We start from the raw sequence: 16,978 nt of genomic DNA on the forward strand, positions 1-16,978 counted from the left end.
ACCGCCAGATCAGCCCTAAGTTCTGCTGTGATTCGAATGTGGTGGTGCGGTACCAGCACCCCCGCAGTGGCCAATGACAATCGACGCGAAAAAACTCGGCCCATGGGTATCACCCTACAAGCAAAATTCAATTTGCCCAGTAGTGACTGCATCTGCACCAGCGTAACTTTTTTAGACTTCCCCACCATCCTGACACACTGCTGCAAGTCCCAAAGCTTGTCCTCAGGCAGCCGACATACTCGCTGAACTGAGTCAATTTCGATGCCCAAAAACTTCAGGACCGTGTCCGGCCCCTCCGTCTTTTCAGCCGCGATGGGCACTCCGAATTCACGAAAGATCCTGCCGACTTCCACTAACAGCAATTCGCACCACCGCGATTGAGCTGGCGAGACCCAGAAAAAATCATCCAGGTAGTGCGTGACTGCCTGGTAACCCATGCTCTCCCGCACCACCCATTCCAGAAAGGAGCTAAAAGTCTCGAAAAAGGCACATGAGATCGAACAACCCATGGGTAATGCCCTATCTACGTAAAACCCCCCTTCAAAATAGCAGCCCAGTAACCTCATACTCTCCGGATGTACCGGAAGCAGTCGAAAGGCGGACTCTATGTCAGTTTTTGCCATCAGGGCCCCCGTTCCTGCCTCCCTGACCATCCCTAACGCCTTATCGAAAGATGCATAATGTACGGATGACAGTTCCTTAGCTATCCCGTCATTCACCGACCCCCCTTTCGGGAATGACAAGTGATGAATGAGCCGAAATTTGCCAACTTCCTTCTTTGGGACTACGCCCAAAGGCGAAAGTATCAGGTCTGGCCAGGGCTCTGAGGGAAAGGGGCCTGACATTCTCCCCAACTGCACCTCCTTCGCAAGTTTTTCCCGCACCACCCCAGGATGTTCCCTTGCTGACTTCAAATTCTTTTTGGATGCCGACCTGAATTTAGTCGTGGACGGTATCCGAAAACCTTCCCTGAACCCCTCCCTCAACAATTGAGCAGCTCGTACGTTCTCATAACGTTCGAGCCACGGGAGCATCGCCTCTAAATTCACTGGAGTCGTCCCTTTTTCCAGGGCCATCTCCCTGCTTTCTGAAACTACCCCCTTTTCCTTTCTTGTAGCACCTTGATGCTGCGTGACTCCCTCCACAAGCGGTGCACTCGTGCTTAAACTTGCAGGATGCTCCAAACTTGCAGAAAGAGTCATTGAAGGCCCAGCAGGTCCCCTTTCTGCCTCCCCCTCCAGCTGCCCCCCACTTGAAGGGGCTGCGCTGCTCAGAAACGACGACTGAGGACCCGTGTTGCTATACACTCCCCCTTTTGAATTCATGACTCTTAGCCAAATGGCTATGTCTTTATGATGCCAGTCCAGCTCCGGCTGGACCGACATCCTCTGACGAAACTGCTCGTCATATCTTAGCCATGCCATGCCCCCATACGTGCGATGCGCCTCCCAGATCGCGTCCAAATAGCAAAACAAGGGGGTACATTTTTCCGGAGCCTTCTCCCCCACTACACTGCCCAAGATTGCAAACGCTTGCAACCAATTCCCGAACGTGCGGGGAATCAGCCGAAAACGCCGCCTGTCCTCTTCCTCCTCCTTCCTGTGCTCCTTTCCCTTGACCCACCGATCTATGTTAAATCTTTCCAAAGGGAGCAACGTGAAAATGTCCACGTACTCCCTCTTCCAAATCTTTTCCTTGACTTCTCCTTTGAGGTGAGCCCCCAAAGGCCCCTCAAAACAAGTATACGAATGACCCTTCGCGAAATCTGAAATAGGAACTCTCTTTTCCTTATCCGCGCTCCCCTCAGCCACCGGCTGTACTGATAGTACTAAGTCAGCGGAGGGTCCCGCATCAGGCTCAGAGCTCGAACCCCTTGAAATTAAATCCCCCGGGGGGGCATTGCCCCAAACCCTGCTCACATCTACTGCCTGCTCACCCCCATCCGTTGCCGCTAGTGTGGGCTCTAAACGATCCAATAGTGCCCGCACCCCCTCTATGAAACCCCTTAAAGAAGCCCCACTCGTCCCCAGCCCGGACAAATTAACAGCTTGTGGTACATTTGTAATTGTCTCACCTGAAGGATGCGCGGGGGTATCACGTCCGCCATCCGGAGGTCGACTTCCCAGCGCGTTGGCTGCCTCTGGATCTCCTCGCTGCCATGGCCCAGACGGGGGTATAGAAGAGGTAGAAGCTCCTTCCGTTCCCGCTCCGACCGTGTTCGCCTGCAAGGGAAAGACATGGGCCCGAGTATCATGTGATGGACCCCATGCTCCAGCTGCCGGGCCTACCTGCCATCCTGCCCCGAACCCACCGCCCCCCACTGCTGGCCACTGCTGTGCGGGACCCGAAAACATCGGGCCCCCCGCCGCTGTGCCCGCGCCCTGTCTCATCCCCACCATGTCTCCCTGTGAGTGCTGCAACCCTCCCCCCCCACCCACCCAGCTCCGCCACTGCCAGCCAGCGGCGCGGACGCCATTTGCCAGCCCCCTGAGGGGGGTGTGGGAATCAGTCCTCCAGGGGAACCTAGGCCCTGATCTCCTGAACTGCTGCTCTGCCACTGCGTGCTGGGGGCTCCCCCCCTCTCCTCCTGCCCCCCACCTGCTGCTGTGCTGGCCCTGACCTGATCCAGCAAGGCCTGCACGCTCCCCGCCACGTCCTCCCGCGGCCTGGTCGCTGCCGTGACCTGCATCGGGGCCCCCTTTTTCGCTGCTCCCTTGCCTCCCCCCTTCTTACCCCCCCCCCCTTCTTCTTCTTAGCTGCCGCTTTCTGTGTCCCCCCCTTTCCTCCTGCCTCAGGCCCTGGGAGAGACCCGGCACCTCCCCTCCCCCCCGGGGCAACACTTACCCCACCGTTGCTTGGGCCGGCCTGGCCGGATGTCTCCTCCGCACCGGCCGTCCGTGCTCTGGCTGTTGGGGGAGAGGGAGAGAGCCTGTCCGTGGGTCTCCTCGTCCGCTTAGGCCGCCCCTCCTGAGCCTGCCCTGGGTCCCCTGAACCTCCGGCCGCCGGGACAGCTGCAAGCAGCTGCTGCAGCCATCCCTCTCCTCTCCTGGCAGCTTCCTCGCTGAGGACTCTGGCCAGTTGCTGCGTCTCCCGGTCTGCCATCCTGTCCCCTGGGGCCTATCTAAGAGCAGCAGAGGTGAACAGACGTTCCTCTCGCTGCTACGCTGGAAGCTAACTGCCGTTAGCCTCTGCCCTCCCCCTAAGCTTCCTGGCGCCCTCCCCCCGCTGCCCAATCAGCTCAAACCCTGCTCCTCCACCAACCACGCCTACTCCCACATTTAACCCTGTGTGGGTTCGTTGGGAACCCGCAGAGGGTCATGGTGCTGCTGTGATGAAGCACAGCGCACCGCTCTCTGCCGTCGCTATGACGGCAGAGCGCTGTGTGCCGGTCAGGAGCCGCTTTCATTGGCTCCTGACCCTGTCACTCAATGTAAGCCAATGAATGACAGGGCCAGGAGCCAATGAAAACGGCTCCTGCCCGGCTCATAGATGCGGCAGGGCAGCACATTGCAGCGGGGACAGAGCGGTTAGAGCGGCGGGGATGGGCGGGGGCGCGCGGTGAATGGGACGTAGAGTTTACGTCCGGTTAGAACCGCAGCGCCCCCTGCCCGCCGTAGATTTCAACTGCGTCGGTCCGCAGGTAGTTAAGCAACTTTGGGAGACACCTGTAAACATGCTAGATTCTTAGCCAAGATAGCCCCGCCCCCGTACAGCTGCCTTGCATGAGTTCAATCTAGTAAATGTACAAAGCTGTAGTTATTTCAGGGCCAGCCCACTCATGAGGCGGGGTGAAACTTTTGCCTCAAGCGGCACTTCTTGGGGGGCGGCAACCGCCTGTCCGTGGGTGCGGGGGGGCTGGCCGCTGAGCTGGAGGGGTAGCAAGAAGGAAGGGGGTATTGGGCCTAGCGGTGGGGAGGGGGGCTCCCCCCCCTCCCTCGCCTGGGTCCCCCGATCTGCGCTTCCCCTCTAGCTTTAAATTGTTACGCAGCTGCCGATAGTAAGAGGGACGGGCGATGATCACTCACCTCTTCCACGTTCCAGCGTGCGCTCCACTGATATCACCTCCTGCAACGCCGCGCACTGTATTGTAAGTGGCCGGCGTTGCAGGAAGTGACGTCAGTGGAGTGCACGTTGGAACAAGAAGAGGTGAGTGAGCCCCGCCCGTCCCTCTTACTATCGGCAGCTGCGTAAAAATTTAAAGCTGGAGGGGAAGCGCAGATCGGGGGACTTAGGCGAGGGAGGGGGGGGTCCGACCCCCCTCCCCACCGCTTGGCCCAATACCCCCTTCCTGCCGCTACCCCTCCAGCTCGGCGGCCCCCCCACCCACGGCTTGGGGGAGGGGGGGGGCGTCAATTTTTTCTAAGTTTGCCTCAGGCGGCAAAAGTCTAGGGCCGGCCCTGAGTTATTTGTGCCTGATCTGGTGCACCTCATTCTAGCTTTAGATATTTGAGATAAAGCCTATTTTTTTTCACTTGATAAATGTATCTTTATTTACTTTACACATAGGTCTCCTAAATGCAAATACTGCATCATATAGTATTTGTTATAAAATATCACTGTCACTTCATTAAATACGGTATGTGTCAGGAAAATTGTATAAGTTGTACTCATGGCCCTTTCACACCTAGGGCTTGTTTCACTAAACCGTGATAACTGAAATTGGCACACCTTATGAAAGATATTACACCTTATCAAAGTTAATACGCCTTATCAGAGTAGCGTAGCGAGCGCTACGAACTTATGCCTGCTAATTGGCAATGGCACTCGTCCTGCCCTGAGCCCCAGCGGGTTCGTAGCGCTCGCTATGCTACTCTGAAGGCGTGTTAACTTTGATAAGGTGTGATATCTTTGATAAGGTGTGATATTGGCGTTATCACGGTTTAGCGAATCAAGCCCCAAGTCCGTTGTGTTGCAATGATATTCCTAATGGGCTTTTACATCAAGTGCAGTGCAGCGGGTTTCAATGTAGTAATGCACAGTGCACTGTGTGTTAATTGGCAATGCATATTTTTACAGTGGCAGTGAAGCATACTATAGCCTGGTACACACTTTCAATTATGATTGGCCAATCACTGACCAATTTTACAACCTCCATATAGTATGATGGTTTACCCACACGGTCTGCTCATAGTATTCAATATCTGTTGACCCTCATATTACATGGAGGTGATACAGTTGGTCAGTTATTGGCATATTGGTCATAATTTGGTTTACCTTTGTACTGTATAGCAGAAATTTGGTTTACCATTGTACCGTATAGCAGAAATAGATTATTATGAAATTGGTCTCTAGGCAAGATAGCAGTTTTTGCACACCGCTGATGGTCTCCTGGCTTTTTTTGGTAAGATTTGAGGTTCCAGCATCCCCCAGCCCCCTAAACTCTCTCCATGCCGTAGGCAACTGTCTAGAATTGCCTTGTGGATGATCCAGCTCTGCTGTATATTCACAACACACATCTACAACAAGAACAACAAATAACATTTGTAAAGCGCTTTTCTCCAATACGCGGTGTAACTTTTCAGCAGCGTTACAATTGTATCACAACCCAACTTGCGAAAGGGAAAGTGGGAAAGGGCCCTTACTCTTTCTCATCACTGTATCTATTTTAGATTTTTTTTCTCTACAGTAGTTTACTTACGCTTTAAACTTTTTGAATGTTGTAGGTTGTTACAGTTACAAGCAAAGAAATCCCCAGTGCTCTCCCTGATGTCACGTACATTGTGAGAGTGCGAGTGAGGCTTCCAAAACATGCTGCAGGATTAAACGGCAGAGAGGCCCTCTGGAGTGACTGGAGTGACAAGATAATATTGCAAGGTGAATCTAATAAAATGTAACTATTTATCCTTTGTCTATTTTCCATGCCTGGTCTTCTGGCTGAGGGGATTCTGGGTTCAGTTAAGGGCCCTGACACACCAGAGAGTGTTTAGCTGGTCCCTTTTTTTTTTAAACTGTTCCATTGACTTGCATTAAAATCATGGCAAAATTGGTGTGATTGTGATCTTTAAAAAAATTGCAATTGTGGCAATTTTGCCACAATTTTAACCCCAATTTTAATGCAAGTCAATGGAAGCATTTTTTAAAAAAACGAAAACAACTTGCAAAATGTCTTGTTGACTAGTTAAGGACAACTGAAGTGAGAAGAATATGGAGGCTGCCACATTTATTCCCTTTTAAACAATACCAGTTACCTTGCAGCCCTGTTGATCAATTTGCTTGCAGTAGTGTCTGAATTGCACCATAAACAAGCATGCAGCTAAGCATGTCAAATTCAGAATGTCAGAAACACCTGATCTGCATATGCTTGATCAAGGTCTATGGCTAAAAGTATAAGAGGCTGAGGATCAGCAGGCAACTGGTATCCCTCTCACTTCAGTTGTCCTTTAACTACCCGACAAGAGTTTTTTTTTTCCCCAAGTATTGCTGAGTGCTGATGTGCTTTTTTGTTTTTTTGTTTTGTTTTCTTTTTCTGTGTAGGTGAAGACAATGGGAGAACTCTGTCTGTTTTGCTTCTTATATTAATCCCTGGAGTAATAATTGTGTCGGCAGTCATCTTGCTTATTTACATGAGAAGGTAACAAATTACCTTGTGCATGCTATGAGAAACTACTATATGTATTACCATTATAATAACATATTAGTGTTCAAGGACCTTAGCATGACTTCAGTTGGCCATCCCCTTCCTAATGATTAGAGATGTCGCCTGCGATTGGTTCCAGGCGACATTTGGTGGTTCGCGTTCGCCTGGACCATGCGAACTTTTGCGGAAGTTCGATTCGCCCCATAATGCACTATGAGGGTCAACTTTGTTGGTTCGCGTTTGCCTGGACCATGCGAACTTTTGCGGAATTTTGATTCGCCCCGTAATGCACTATGAGGGTCAACTTTGACCCTCTGCATCACAGTCAGCAGGCACATTGTAGCCATTCAGGCTACACTAAGCCCTGGAGCCCCACCCCCCCTTATATAAGGCAGGCTCGCTGGCCATGACACTCACTCGTGTGCCTGCTGCAAATAGACAGACTAGGGAGAGCTGCTGCAGATTTTTTCTCCTAGGGAAAGATTAGTTAGGCTCTTGGCTTGCTCCTGGATGATTGTTATTGCTAAAATAGCACCCCTCAACAGCTCTTTTGAGAGCTCTAATGTGTTCCTGATGTGTTTTTTTGTGTGTGTTGCTCACTGACACTGACATTATACAGCCCTATCTGTTGCAGCTGGACCTTGGTAATTGTTATTACTGTGCCAGCCAGGCCCTGCCTAACTATCTATACTGGGACACCTACCTATGCCTATCTAACTACTGGGGCACCTACTTACCTATACGGGGACACCTACCTATACTAGGGGACCTACCTATACTTCGACTCCTACCTATGCCTAGCTAACTACTGGGACACATACCTATGCTTACCTACCTATACTGGGTCTCCTACCTATGCCTAGCTAACTACTGGGACACCTACCTATGCCTACCTATGCCTAGCTAACTACTAAGGCACCTACCTACCTATACAAGGTCTCCTACCTATGCCTAGCTAACTACTGAGGCACCTACCTACCTATACTGGGACTCCTACCTATGCTTACCTACCTATACTGGGTCTCCTACCTATGCCTAGCTAACTACTGGGACACCTACCTATGCCTACCTACCTATACTGGGACTCCTACTTATGCCTACCTACCTATACTGGGTCTCCTACCTATGCCTAGCTAACTACTGGGACACCTACCTATGCCTACCTACCTATACTGGGTCTCCTACCTTTGCCTAGCTAACTACTGGGACACCTACCTATGCCTACCTACCTATACTGGGTCTCCTACCTATGCCTAGCTAACTACTGAGGCATCTACCTATGCCTACCTACCTATACTGGGACGCCTACCTATGCCTACCTACCTATACTTGGTCTCCTACCTATGCCTAGCTAACTACTGGGACACTTACCTATGCCTACCTACCTATACTGGGTCTCCTACCTATGCCTAGCTAACTACTGAGGCACCAACCTATGCCTACCTACCTATACTGGGACTCCTACCTATGCCTACCTACCTATACTGGGTCTCCTACCTATGCCTAGCTAACTACTGAGGCACCTACCTATGCCTACCTACCTATACTGGGACTCCTACCTATGTCTACCTACCTATACTGGGTCTCCTACCTATGCCTAGCTAACCACTGAGGCACCTACCTATGCCTCCCTTCCTATACTGGAACCTATGCCTACCTACCTACCTATACTGGGACTCCTACCTATGCCTACCTACATACAAGAAGATAAGAAGGTTGTTGCTTCATTGTGGACAGACCAAATTTGATCAGCTTGACAGTCACTGTTCTATCATTGAGCTACCACAGCCCGACGACCATATGGGCTGGAAAACTGCCACGGCCTGCACTCTGGCCATGTTGCGCACCAGTCCAGCACGGCCGTCACTACGCAAACAGCTGTTTGCGGTGCGTTACACATTGAGTTTGGTGTGTCAGTGTGAAGCAGAACTCTAATTACACTCTCTGATTGATGTATACACATGCAAGATGTTTGAAAGCACTTTAGGCCTGCAATTTAGCATTCAATGTGATTTCTGCCCTTAAAACGCTGCTTTGCGTCAAATCCAGATTTTTCCCCGGGACTTTAGGCATGTTTCTCACTCCGCCATGCCCCCCTCCAGGCTTTAAGCTACGTACACACATGCGACAACGATCGTTCGTTGTCAACGACGAACAAACTTTTAATTGATGAAAGAACGACCTAAGTAAAGTTAGTTTTAAAAGGTGTGTAACGATCAGATAGTTAGAACGAACATTACATCACGTAAAAGTAACTATTGCGCCTGCGCATAAAAATGAAAAGTTCCATGGAGAAATAGTGAAATGCGCATGTCAAGCCTAGTACGAACGATCGTTTCCAACGATGTACTACTTTTGCAAACGATCGTCGTTGGGAAAAATCCGCCAAGCTAGATCATTCGTTTTGAACGATCTAGCTCATCCATCGTTAGACTTCATGGTCGTTGGCTGCTTTTTTTCAAACGATCGTCGTTTGAAAGGATCGGGGAACGATCATTTCAAACGACTATAGTCGCATGTGTGTACGCACCTTAAGGCTCTCTATTATTGCTGCAAAGATTGGTGGTGATAGGGTTAAACCTAACCCTAGACCTACCTGCTGGCCCATAATTCATTAAAGTGTACCTGAGATGTTTAATAGTGGTGTATTTATACTTTCTCCAGTCCCATGTGGTCTGTGGGCTCCCTCACCATCCTCTCTGGCCGCTCTGTTCTCTCATTATCACCACTGGTAATCTGGCCAGTCATAGCCAGTCATGCCCTTCTATGCATGCGCAGCCCAGGAGACTGTGCGCAGAAGAGCGCGACCATCCAGATTAGTGGACAAGATAATGGGAGAATGGAGAAGCCTGGGAGGACGGCCCGGGAGCCCACGCTCCTCATGGGGCTGGAGGAAGTCCCAGGTAAGTATAAATACAACACTATTAAACATCTCAGGTTTCCTTTAATGACAGAAACTCCACCCCCTCCTCAGCAAAGCCGCTGTGGCGTTTTTATTCTTCCTTAAGTCTTCTGAAACTGTGTGGTCACCCCTACTTGCTTGCCATGGTCTGCCTCAGCTCAGCAGCTGCAACCTAATTTGGTGGCTGCCAAGCTTGGGACAGCCAAAGCAAGCAGATGGGAGTGGCCACAGAGCTTTAGAAGAGTTTTGGCAACATGGTCACTGCTATCTAATGGCCCATACTCACGGGCATCAAAAGTGGCCGGTCGCCAGCACACGTGAGCGTGCGGGCGACAGCTCCTCGCCAGGTCCCTCCGCGTACACACGCGGAAGAGGGACCAGCGGCTCGACGGAAGCTGTCACCGACGTTCCTCCTCCCCCCGCCGGAAGCTCTGCATACCTCAATGGAGGTTGCTGTCGCTAGTCCGCGTACTCACGCGGACTAGCGACAGCTGCGGCGAAGTTGCGGCGGCGACTGTCGCCAGGCGATTGAAACTTTCAATCGCCTGGCGACATCAGCGACAGGCGACAGTTCGGGGTGCGCGCCCGTTCAACGGCCCATACTCACGGGCGACCTGTCGCCGCAACACGCGCGCCCCGCGTGTTGCGGCGACATTTGTAGCCCGTGAGTATGGGCCATTAGAGATGGAGGGGGGCGGAGTTTCTGTCATTAATGAGTGATTGGTGACCTGACCTGGGTGATTAGCCCTGCCTTGCTATTAACCCTGGGTGATTAACCCTACCTCTCTATTAACCCTGGGTGATTAACCCTACCTCTCTATTAACCCTGGGTGATTAACCCTACCTCTCTATTAACCCTGGGTGATTAACCCTACTTCTCTATTAACCCTGGGTGATTAACCCTACCTCTCTATTTTACACTGGAAGTTGTAAAGTTTCAACTGCCGCTGGGAAATGAATACTGTAGATTCACAGAAGTTGTACTGCAGTGCCATTTCACTGAGCAAATAAAGTCTGAATGGATACTTTAGGTCAAGGGCCACCATTAGGTAGATCCCAAAAGACATCTGGGTAGATGCCACGCCGCCCTCCTGAGTGAGGTACGCATTGTACTCTGTGTCTTTGGCTTGGATGAGATTAGTGCGATATGGTGTCCTGAAGTTTTGCACAGCATAATGGATTAAAATGTTGCATGATGAGGAGCCATACATTTAGAAGAATTATGTGCTGCTGCTAATAACTAATTTGTCGAACACTGAGTATCAGAGCAGGATTTTCCTACCAGGCAACCTAAGTAGGTGCCTGGGGCCAAGCGGGCGTCAAGGGGCCCCCTAGCCACCATCTCTGCTGAGCATGATATTGTAAACATGATATGGCGACTATTTGGTCAAGCACTCTTCTACTTGGCTTACTAAGGAGGACTCTATAATCTGCATCTAATTGACTGGCAGCTTGTTGTAATTACTGATGGACAGCCACTGTACATGTGCTGTAGTTGTGGTTGCTATCTGTATGTAGATTCTATCTGGTAGATCATTTTCACTTTGTAATTTTCTAAGTAGCTCACAAGCTGAAAACGTTTGGGCATCTCTGCTTTAGGTAATCCCTCATAATACATAGATGTGGTAAGATTATACTTTCGTTAATGGTCACTTTTGGAAGATATCTCATGTAAGGCTATTTTTTTTTACTTACACCAAAAATGGCACTTTCACGTGGGCAGATGGGCAGCAAGCAGTTACCAGGCAGCAGCAAGCAGTTTCAAAGGAGCAGCAAACAGTTGTGAGAGTTCGACAGTCTTTTCAGTGCCTATTGACTGCTCATGTGAAAGGGCCTTTAGGGGTTTTACATGGGTACTCAGAGTTATCCAGATCAGGTAGAATAGCTGTACAGAGGTTTATGTCATCTTTGTTAATTACTTTTTATATTCTACAGGTTAAGGATTCTAATTTTCCCCAAAATTCCTGACCCTGGAAGAGTGATATCTACAGACTTGCAGGTAAATTCAAAACATTGTACTTTACTAAAGAACTCATATGACACAGTAAAAAGTAGAGCAACTATACAGAATGTCTGCATATCAGTCTCACTTGATGAGACAACATGTAGGCTCATTCTTTGAAAAATATGTTTTTTAAGAGCAAAAATCATTTGAGATTTGTTATGTTACTGATGAACACATGCAGTGAGAACATCGATGCTTGTTTGTACAGATGTGGTGTTGTGAAGAGTGGTCAGAGCTGAATTTCTGGAAAGGCCAGACAGGCATGGCCTTGGACAGAAAGAGAAAAAGGGCGGCAGGACTCTGGAAAAAAGAAATAATAATTATAATAGTATTCTTATAGCGGTTTTCTCCCTGCGTACAACAAGCACCGTAATAAAATGTCACATGTGAAAGTAAATTATCTCTCCAGGTCTGCTGCCACCCTGAGTTGCTCTGCACATAGTATGTAACCTGAATTCCAGCATTCCCTGCATCTCCCTCACTTCCTGGGAGTGTGGCATGATGAAAGTCACAGAGTACTCTGCTGCATCTGCTATCACATGAGGCTCCCATCCTCTGTATAAGTGGGTCGTACAAGCTGCTGTGAAGTGCCAGGGGTTGTACAGTAGAGAGCAGAAATCCTGATTTGTGAGTTTTCATGCACACATTCATGAACAGGGAATATCAGCTCTACTAGTTCACTCTCCCTCTCGCCTCCAGCTGTCAGTTTATTGCCGGTCAGTTACTGTTAATGACCTGAGCCCTGCATTTGTTCTTATCTAACCTTGCACTCTTATCTTTCTCTCTTTAAATGTATGGATTTTTCCCTCTAAGGACCTGGCAGCAGTCTCTGTGCTCTAGTGCTCTGTGCTCACCCCCTCCTGCCTCATTTTAATATACAGTGGCTTGCAAAAGTATTAGGCCCCCTTGAAGTTTTCCACATTTTGTCACGTTACTGCCACAAACATGAATCAATTTTATTGGAATTCCATGTGAAAGACCAACACAAAGTGGTGCACACGTGAGAAGTGGAACGAAAATCATACATGATTCCAAACATTTTCTACAAATAAATAACTGCAAAGTAGGGTGTGCGTAATTATTTAGCCCCCCTGAGTCAATACTTTGTAAAACCACCTTTTGTTGCAATTACAGCTGTCAGTCTTTTATGGTATGTCTCTACCAGCTTTGTACATCTAGAGACTGAAATCCTTGTCCATTCTTCTTTGCAAAACAGCTCCAGTTCAGTCAGATTAGATGGACAGCGTTTGTGAACAGCAGTTTTAGATCTTGCCACAGATTTTTGATTGGATTTAGATCTGGTCTTTGACTGGGCCATTCTAACACATGGATATGTTTTGTTTTAAACCATTTCATTGTTGCCCTGGCTTTATGTTTAGGGTCGTTGTCTTGCTGGAAGGTGAACCTCCGCCCCAGTCTCAAGTCTTTTGCAGACTCCAAGAGGTTTTTTTCCAAGATTGCCCTGTATTTGGCTCCATCCATCTTCCCATCAACTCTGACCAGCTTCCCTGTCCCTGCTGAAGAGAAGCACCCCCAGAGCATGATGCTGTCACCACCATATTTGACAGTGGGGATGGTGTGTTCAGAGTGATGTGCAGTGTTAGTTTTCTGCCACACATAGCGTTTTGCATTTTGGCCAAAAAGTTCCATTTTGGTCTCATCTGACCAGAGCACCTTCTTCCACATGTTTGCTGTGTCCCCCACATGGCTTGTGGCAAACTGCAAATGGAACTTCTTATGCTTTTCAGTGATGAGCGAAAATGCAAATATTCTTTTCGCCGAATTTTCGTGAAAATAAGTACTATTTTCGTTTCGAAAGGCGAAAATTCGCCGAATATTTTCGCATTAATTTTCGCCTAAAGTCCGTTTTTTTCGCGTTGAATTTCTAAGCCCCCTTACAAGCTAGAATCACCAATTTGCAGGGTATATTAAGGAGATATGTGGGTACAAGAGGAAAAAGAAATTTTTCAAAAAGACCTTATAGTTTTTGAGAAAATCGACTTTAAAGTTTCAAAGGAAAAAAGTATACATTTAAATGCAGTAAATGACAGTTACTGTAGCAAACCTAGCAGTAGTGTAAATGTACTAATATCAAAAGAAAGGGCCAAGTGTAAGTGCCATGGGCTAAGTGCCAAGTGCAAACTGCCAAGTGCAAAGGGCCGAGTGCCAAGTGCAAAGGGTCAAGTGCCAAGAGCAAGTGCCAAGTGCTAACTGCAAAGTGCAAAGGGCGAAATGCCAAGTGCAAAGGGCCAAGTGCCAAGAACAAGTGCCAAGTGCAAAGTGCAAACGGCCAAGTGCAAGTGCAAAGGGCCAAGGGTCAAATGAAAAGGGCCAAGTGCAAAGGGCCAAGTGCAAAGAGCCCTTGGCTCTTGGCCCTTTGCCTTTGCACTTGGCCCTTTTCATTTGACACTTGGCCCTTTGCACTTGCACTTGGCCCTTTGCACTTGGCCCTTTGCCTTTGCACTTTGCCTTTGCACTTGGCCCTTTGCACTTGCAATTGGCCCTTTGCCTTTGCACTTGGCCCTTTGCACTTGGCCCTTTGCACTTGGCCCTTTGCACGTGCAATTGGCCCTTTGCACTTGGGCCTTTGCACTTGGCCCTTTGCACTTGGGCCTTTGCCTATGCACTTGGCCCTTTGCACTTGGCCCTTTGCACTTGGCCCTTTGCACTTGGCCCTTGGTCCTTTGCACTTGGCCCTTTGCCCTTTGCACTTGGCCCTTTGCACTTGGCAGTTTGCACTTGGCACTTGGCCCTTTCTTTTGATATTAGTAATTTTACACTACCTCTAGGTTTGCTTAAAGGGATACTGTAGGGGGGGGGGGGGGGGGTCGGGGGAAAATGAGTTGAAGTTACCTGGGGCTTCTAATGGTCCCCCACAGGCATCCTGTGCCCGCGCAGCCACTCCCCAATGCTCCGGCCCCGCCTCCGAATCACTTCTGGAATTTCAGACTTTAAAGTCTGAAAACCACTGCGCCTGCGTTGCCATGTCCTCGCTTCCCCTGATGTCACCAGGAGCACACGGCGCAAGCACAGACCATACTGGGCCTGCGCAGTATGCTCCTGGTACCATCAGCGGGAGTGAGGACACGGCAACGCAGGCGCAGTGGTTTTCAGACTTTAAAGTCTGAAATTCCAGAAGTGAACCAGAGGCGGGGCCGGAGCATTGGGGAGTGGCTGCGTGGGCACAGGATGTCTGTGGGGGACCATTAGAACCCCCGGGTAACTTCAACTCATTTTACCCCGACCCCCCTACAGTATCCCTTTAAGTAACTGTCATTTACTGCATTTAAATGTATACTTTTTTCCTTTGAAACTTTAAAATCGATTTTCTCAAAAACTATAAGGTCTTGTTGAAAAATTTCTTTTTCCTCTTATACCCACATATCTCTTTAATATACCCTGAAAATTTGGTGATTCTAGCTTTTAAGGGGGCTTAGATATTCAACGCGAAAAAAATGGACTTTAGGCGAAAATTAATGCGAAAATATTAATGCGAAATTTCGCCCTTTGAAGCGAAAATAGTACTTATTTTCGCGAAAATTTGGCGAAATCGAAAATGGGATTTTCGATGCGAAAATGGCTTTGGCGAAAATTCGCAAGCAACACTGATGCTTTTCTGTTAACAATGGCTTTCTTCTTGCCACTCTTCCATAAAGGCCAACTTTGTGCAGTGCACAACAAATAGTTGTCCTATGGACCGATTCCCCCACCTGAGCTGTACATCTCTGCAGCTCGTCCAGAGTCACCATGGGCCTCTTGACTGCATTTCTGATCAGCGCTCTCCTTGTTCGGCCTGTGAGTTTAGGTGGATGGCCTTGTCTTGGCAGGGTTACAGTTGTGCCATACTCCTTCCATTTCTGAATGATCGCTTGAACAGTGCTCCGTAAGATGTTCAAGGCTTTGGAAATCTTTTTGTAGCCTAAGCCTGCTTTAAATTTCTCAATAACTTTAACCCTGACCTGTCTGGTGTGTTCTTTGGACTTTATGGTGTTGTTGCTCCCAATATTCTCTTAGACAACCTCTGAGGCCGTCACAGAGCAGCTGTATTTGTACTGACATTAGATTACACACAAGTGCACTCTACGTAGTCATTAGAACTCATCAGGCAATGTCTATGGGTAACTGACTGCGCTTAGATCAAAGGGGGCTGAATAATTACGCACACCCCACTTTGCATTTTTTTATTTGTAAAAAATGTTTGGAATCATGTATGATTTTCGTTCCACTTCTCACGTGTACTACACTTTGTATTGGTCTTTCACGTGGAATTCCAATAAAATTGATTCATGTTTGTGGCAGTAATGTGACAAAATGTGGAAAACTTCAATGGGGCCGAATACTTTTGCAAACCACTGTATGTCCCTGCACTGAGATGTTTTAAATGGGTGTATTTATACTTACCTGGGGCTTTCTCCAGCCCCATGAGGTATGTGGGCTCCCTCACTGTCCTTTCCATCTGTTCCGGTTTCTCCTTATCCCCACCCCTAATCTGGCCAGTTGAGCTCTTCTGAACATGCACAGGCTAGCCAAGCACACGTCCCCTGTTGCACTCCCGCAGCCAGGAGCATTCTGCGCCTGCACAGTAGGGGTTGTCAGGCCACACATGCGCAGAAGAGTGTCACTGGTCGAGATTATCGGGGGATAAGGAGAGAACGGAGCGGTCGGAGAATACAGCAAGGAAAACCAAGCTCCTCATAGGACTGGAGGAAGCCCCGGGTAAGTATAAATGAGGCAACCATGTACAGGCAATCAGCTGCCAAATCTGGTGAGCTATTCATCACTTCCCGGTGGAAAATTGATGTAACACTTGTGAATTAGATCTCAGCAGAAATGTAATCTAGAATTGATCAAACCACTAGCACTGTACCAATCATGCAGTACTACTCTATGCAGCCACCGATCTCCACTGCATCTTCCCCTGCCCACTTGATAGACATGTACGGCCATGTCCAATAATCATATGGTAACCTGTTTGAATTCAATTGGAAGTTTATCAGCTGAGTATATTGGGGCAGCTGATACACTGGATCAAAGTGATCAAAAATGCTGTAAATAAATTGACCCATGAATGGCCACCTTAAGACCATCTACAAATGACCAAATAAATAGCATGATACAATCATGAATATTTTGATTATCAGTGTTTTTTTTTTCAAAGTGTCCTTTTAAAATGAATGACACTTTTTAGCCTACTAATTGAAATGAAGACTGAGGGCTTGATTCAGTAAACCGTGCTAAGTGTTAGCACGCCTGTGGAAAGTCCTATATCATGCCTAAAGTTAGTTTAGGAGTGATAAATTCACATCACGCGCAAAGTCCCACGCGCAAAGCACAGCGCGGTGCGCGCGAAACGTCGCATCGCGGTGCGACGAAAACGGCGCACCCAATGCGCCTATAAGGTCGCATTGGTTGCGACTTTAACGTTGCATAGTGCGCCATTAAAGTCGATGCGACGTTTCGCATGCACTGCGCTGTGCGTGTGCAAAGTTTTGCG

General features: G+C 48.6%; 1 protein-coding gene across 3 annotated transcripts in view; it reads left to right on the top strand.

The window, feature by feature from the left end:
- Positions 1-16,978, top strand: part of LOC137528279 (interleukin-13 receptor subunit alpha-1-like) — a 108,986-nt gene that overhangs the window by 80,123 nt on the left and 11,885 nt on the right. For all 3 annotated transcript variants that reach the window (XM_068249573.1, XM_068249570.1, XM_068249571.1), the window contains exons 8-10: positions 5,664-5,814; positions 6,475-6,571; positions 11,415-11,478. In XM_068249573.1, the coding sequence (XP_068105674.1) occupies positions 5,664-5,814; positions 6,475-6,571; positions 11,415-11,478 (312 nt within the window). The remainder of the gene's footprint in view (positions 1-5,663; positions 5,815-6,474; positions 6,572-11,414; positions 11,479-16,978) is intronic.

The sequence above is a fragment of the Hyperolius riggenbachi genome, chromosome 8 (assembly GCF_040937935.1).
Source record: "Hyperolius riggenbachi isolate aHypRig1 chromosome 8, aHypRig1.pri, whole genome shotgun sequence".
NCBI classification, from domain to species: domain Eukaryota; kingdom Metazoa; phylum Chordata; class Amphibia; order Anura; family Hyperoliidae; genus Hyperolius; species Hyperolius riggenbachi.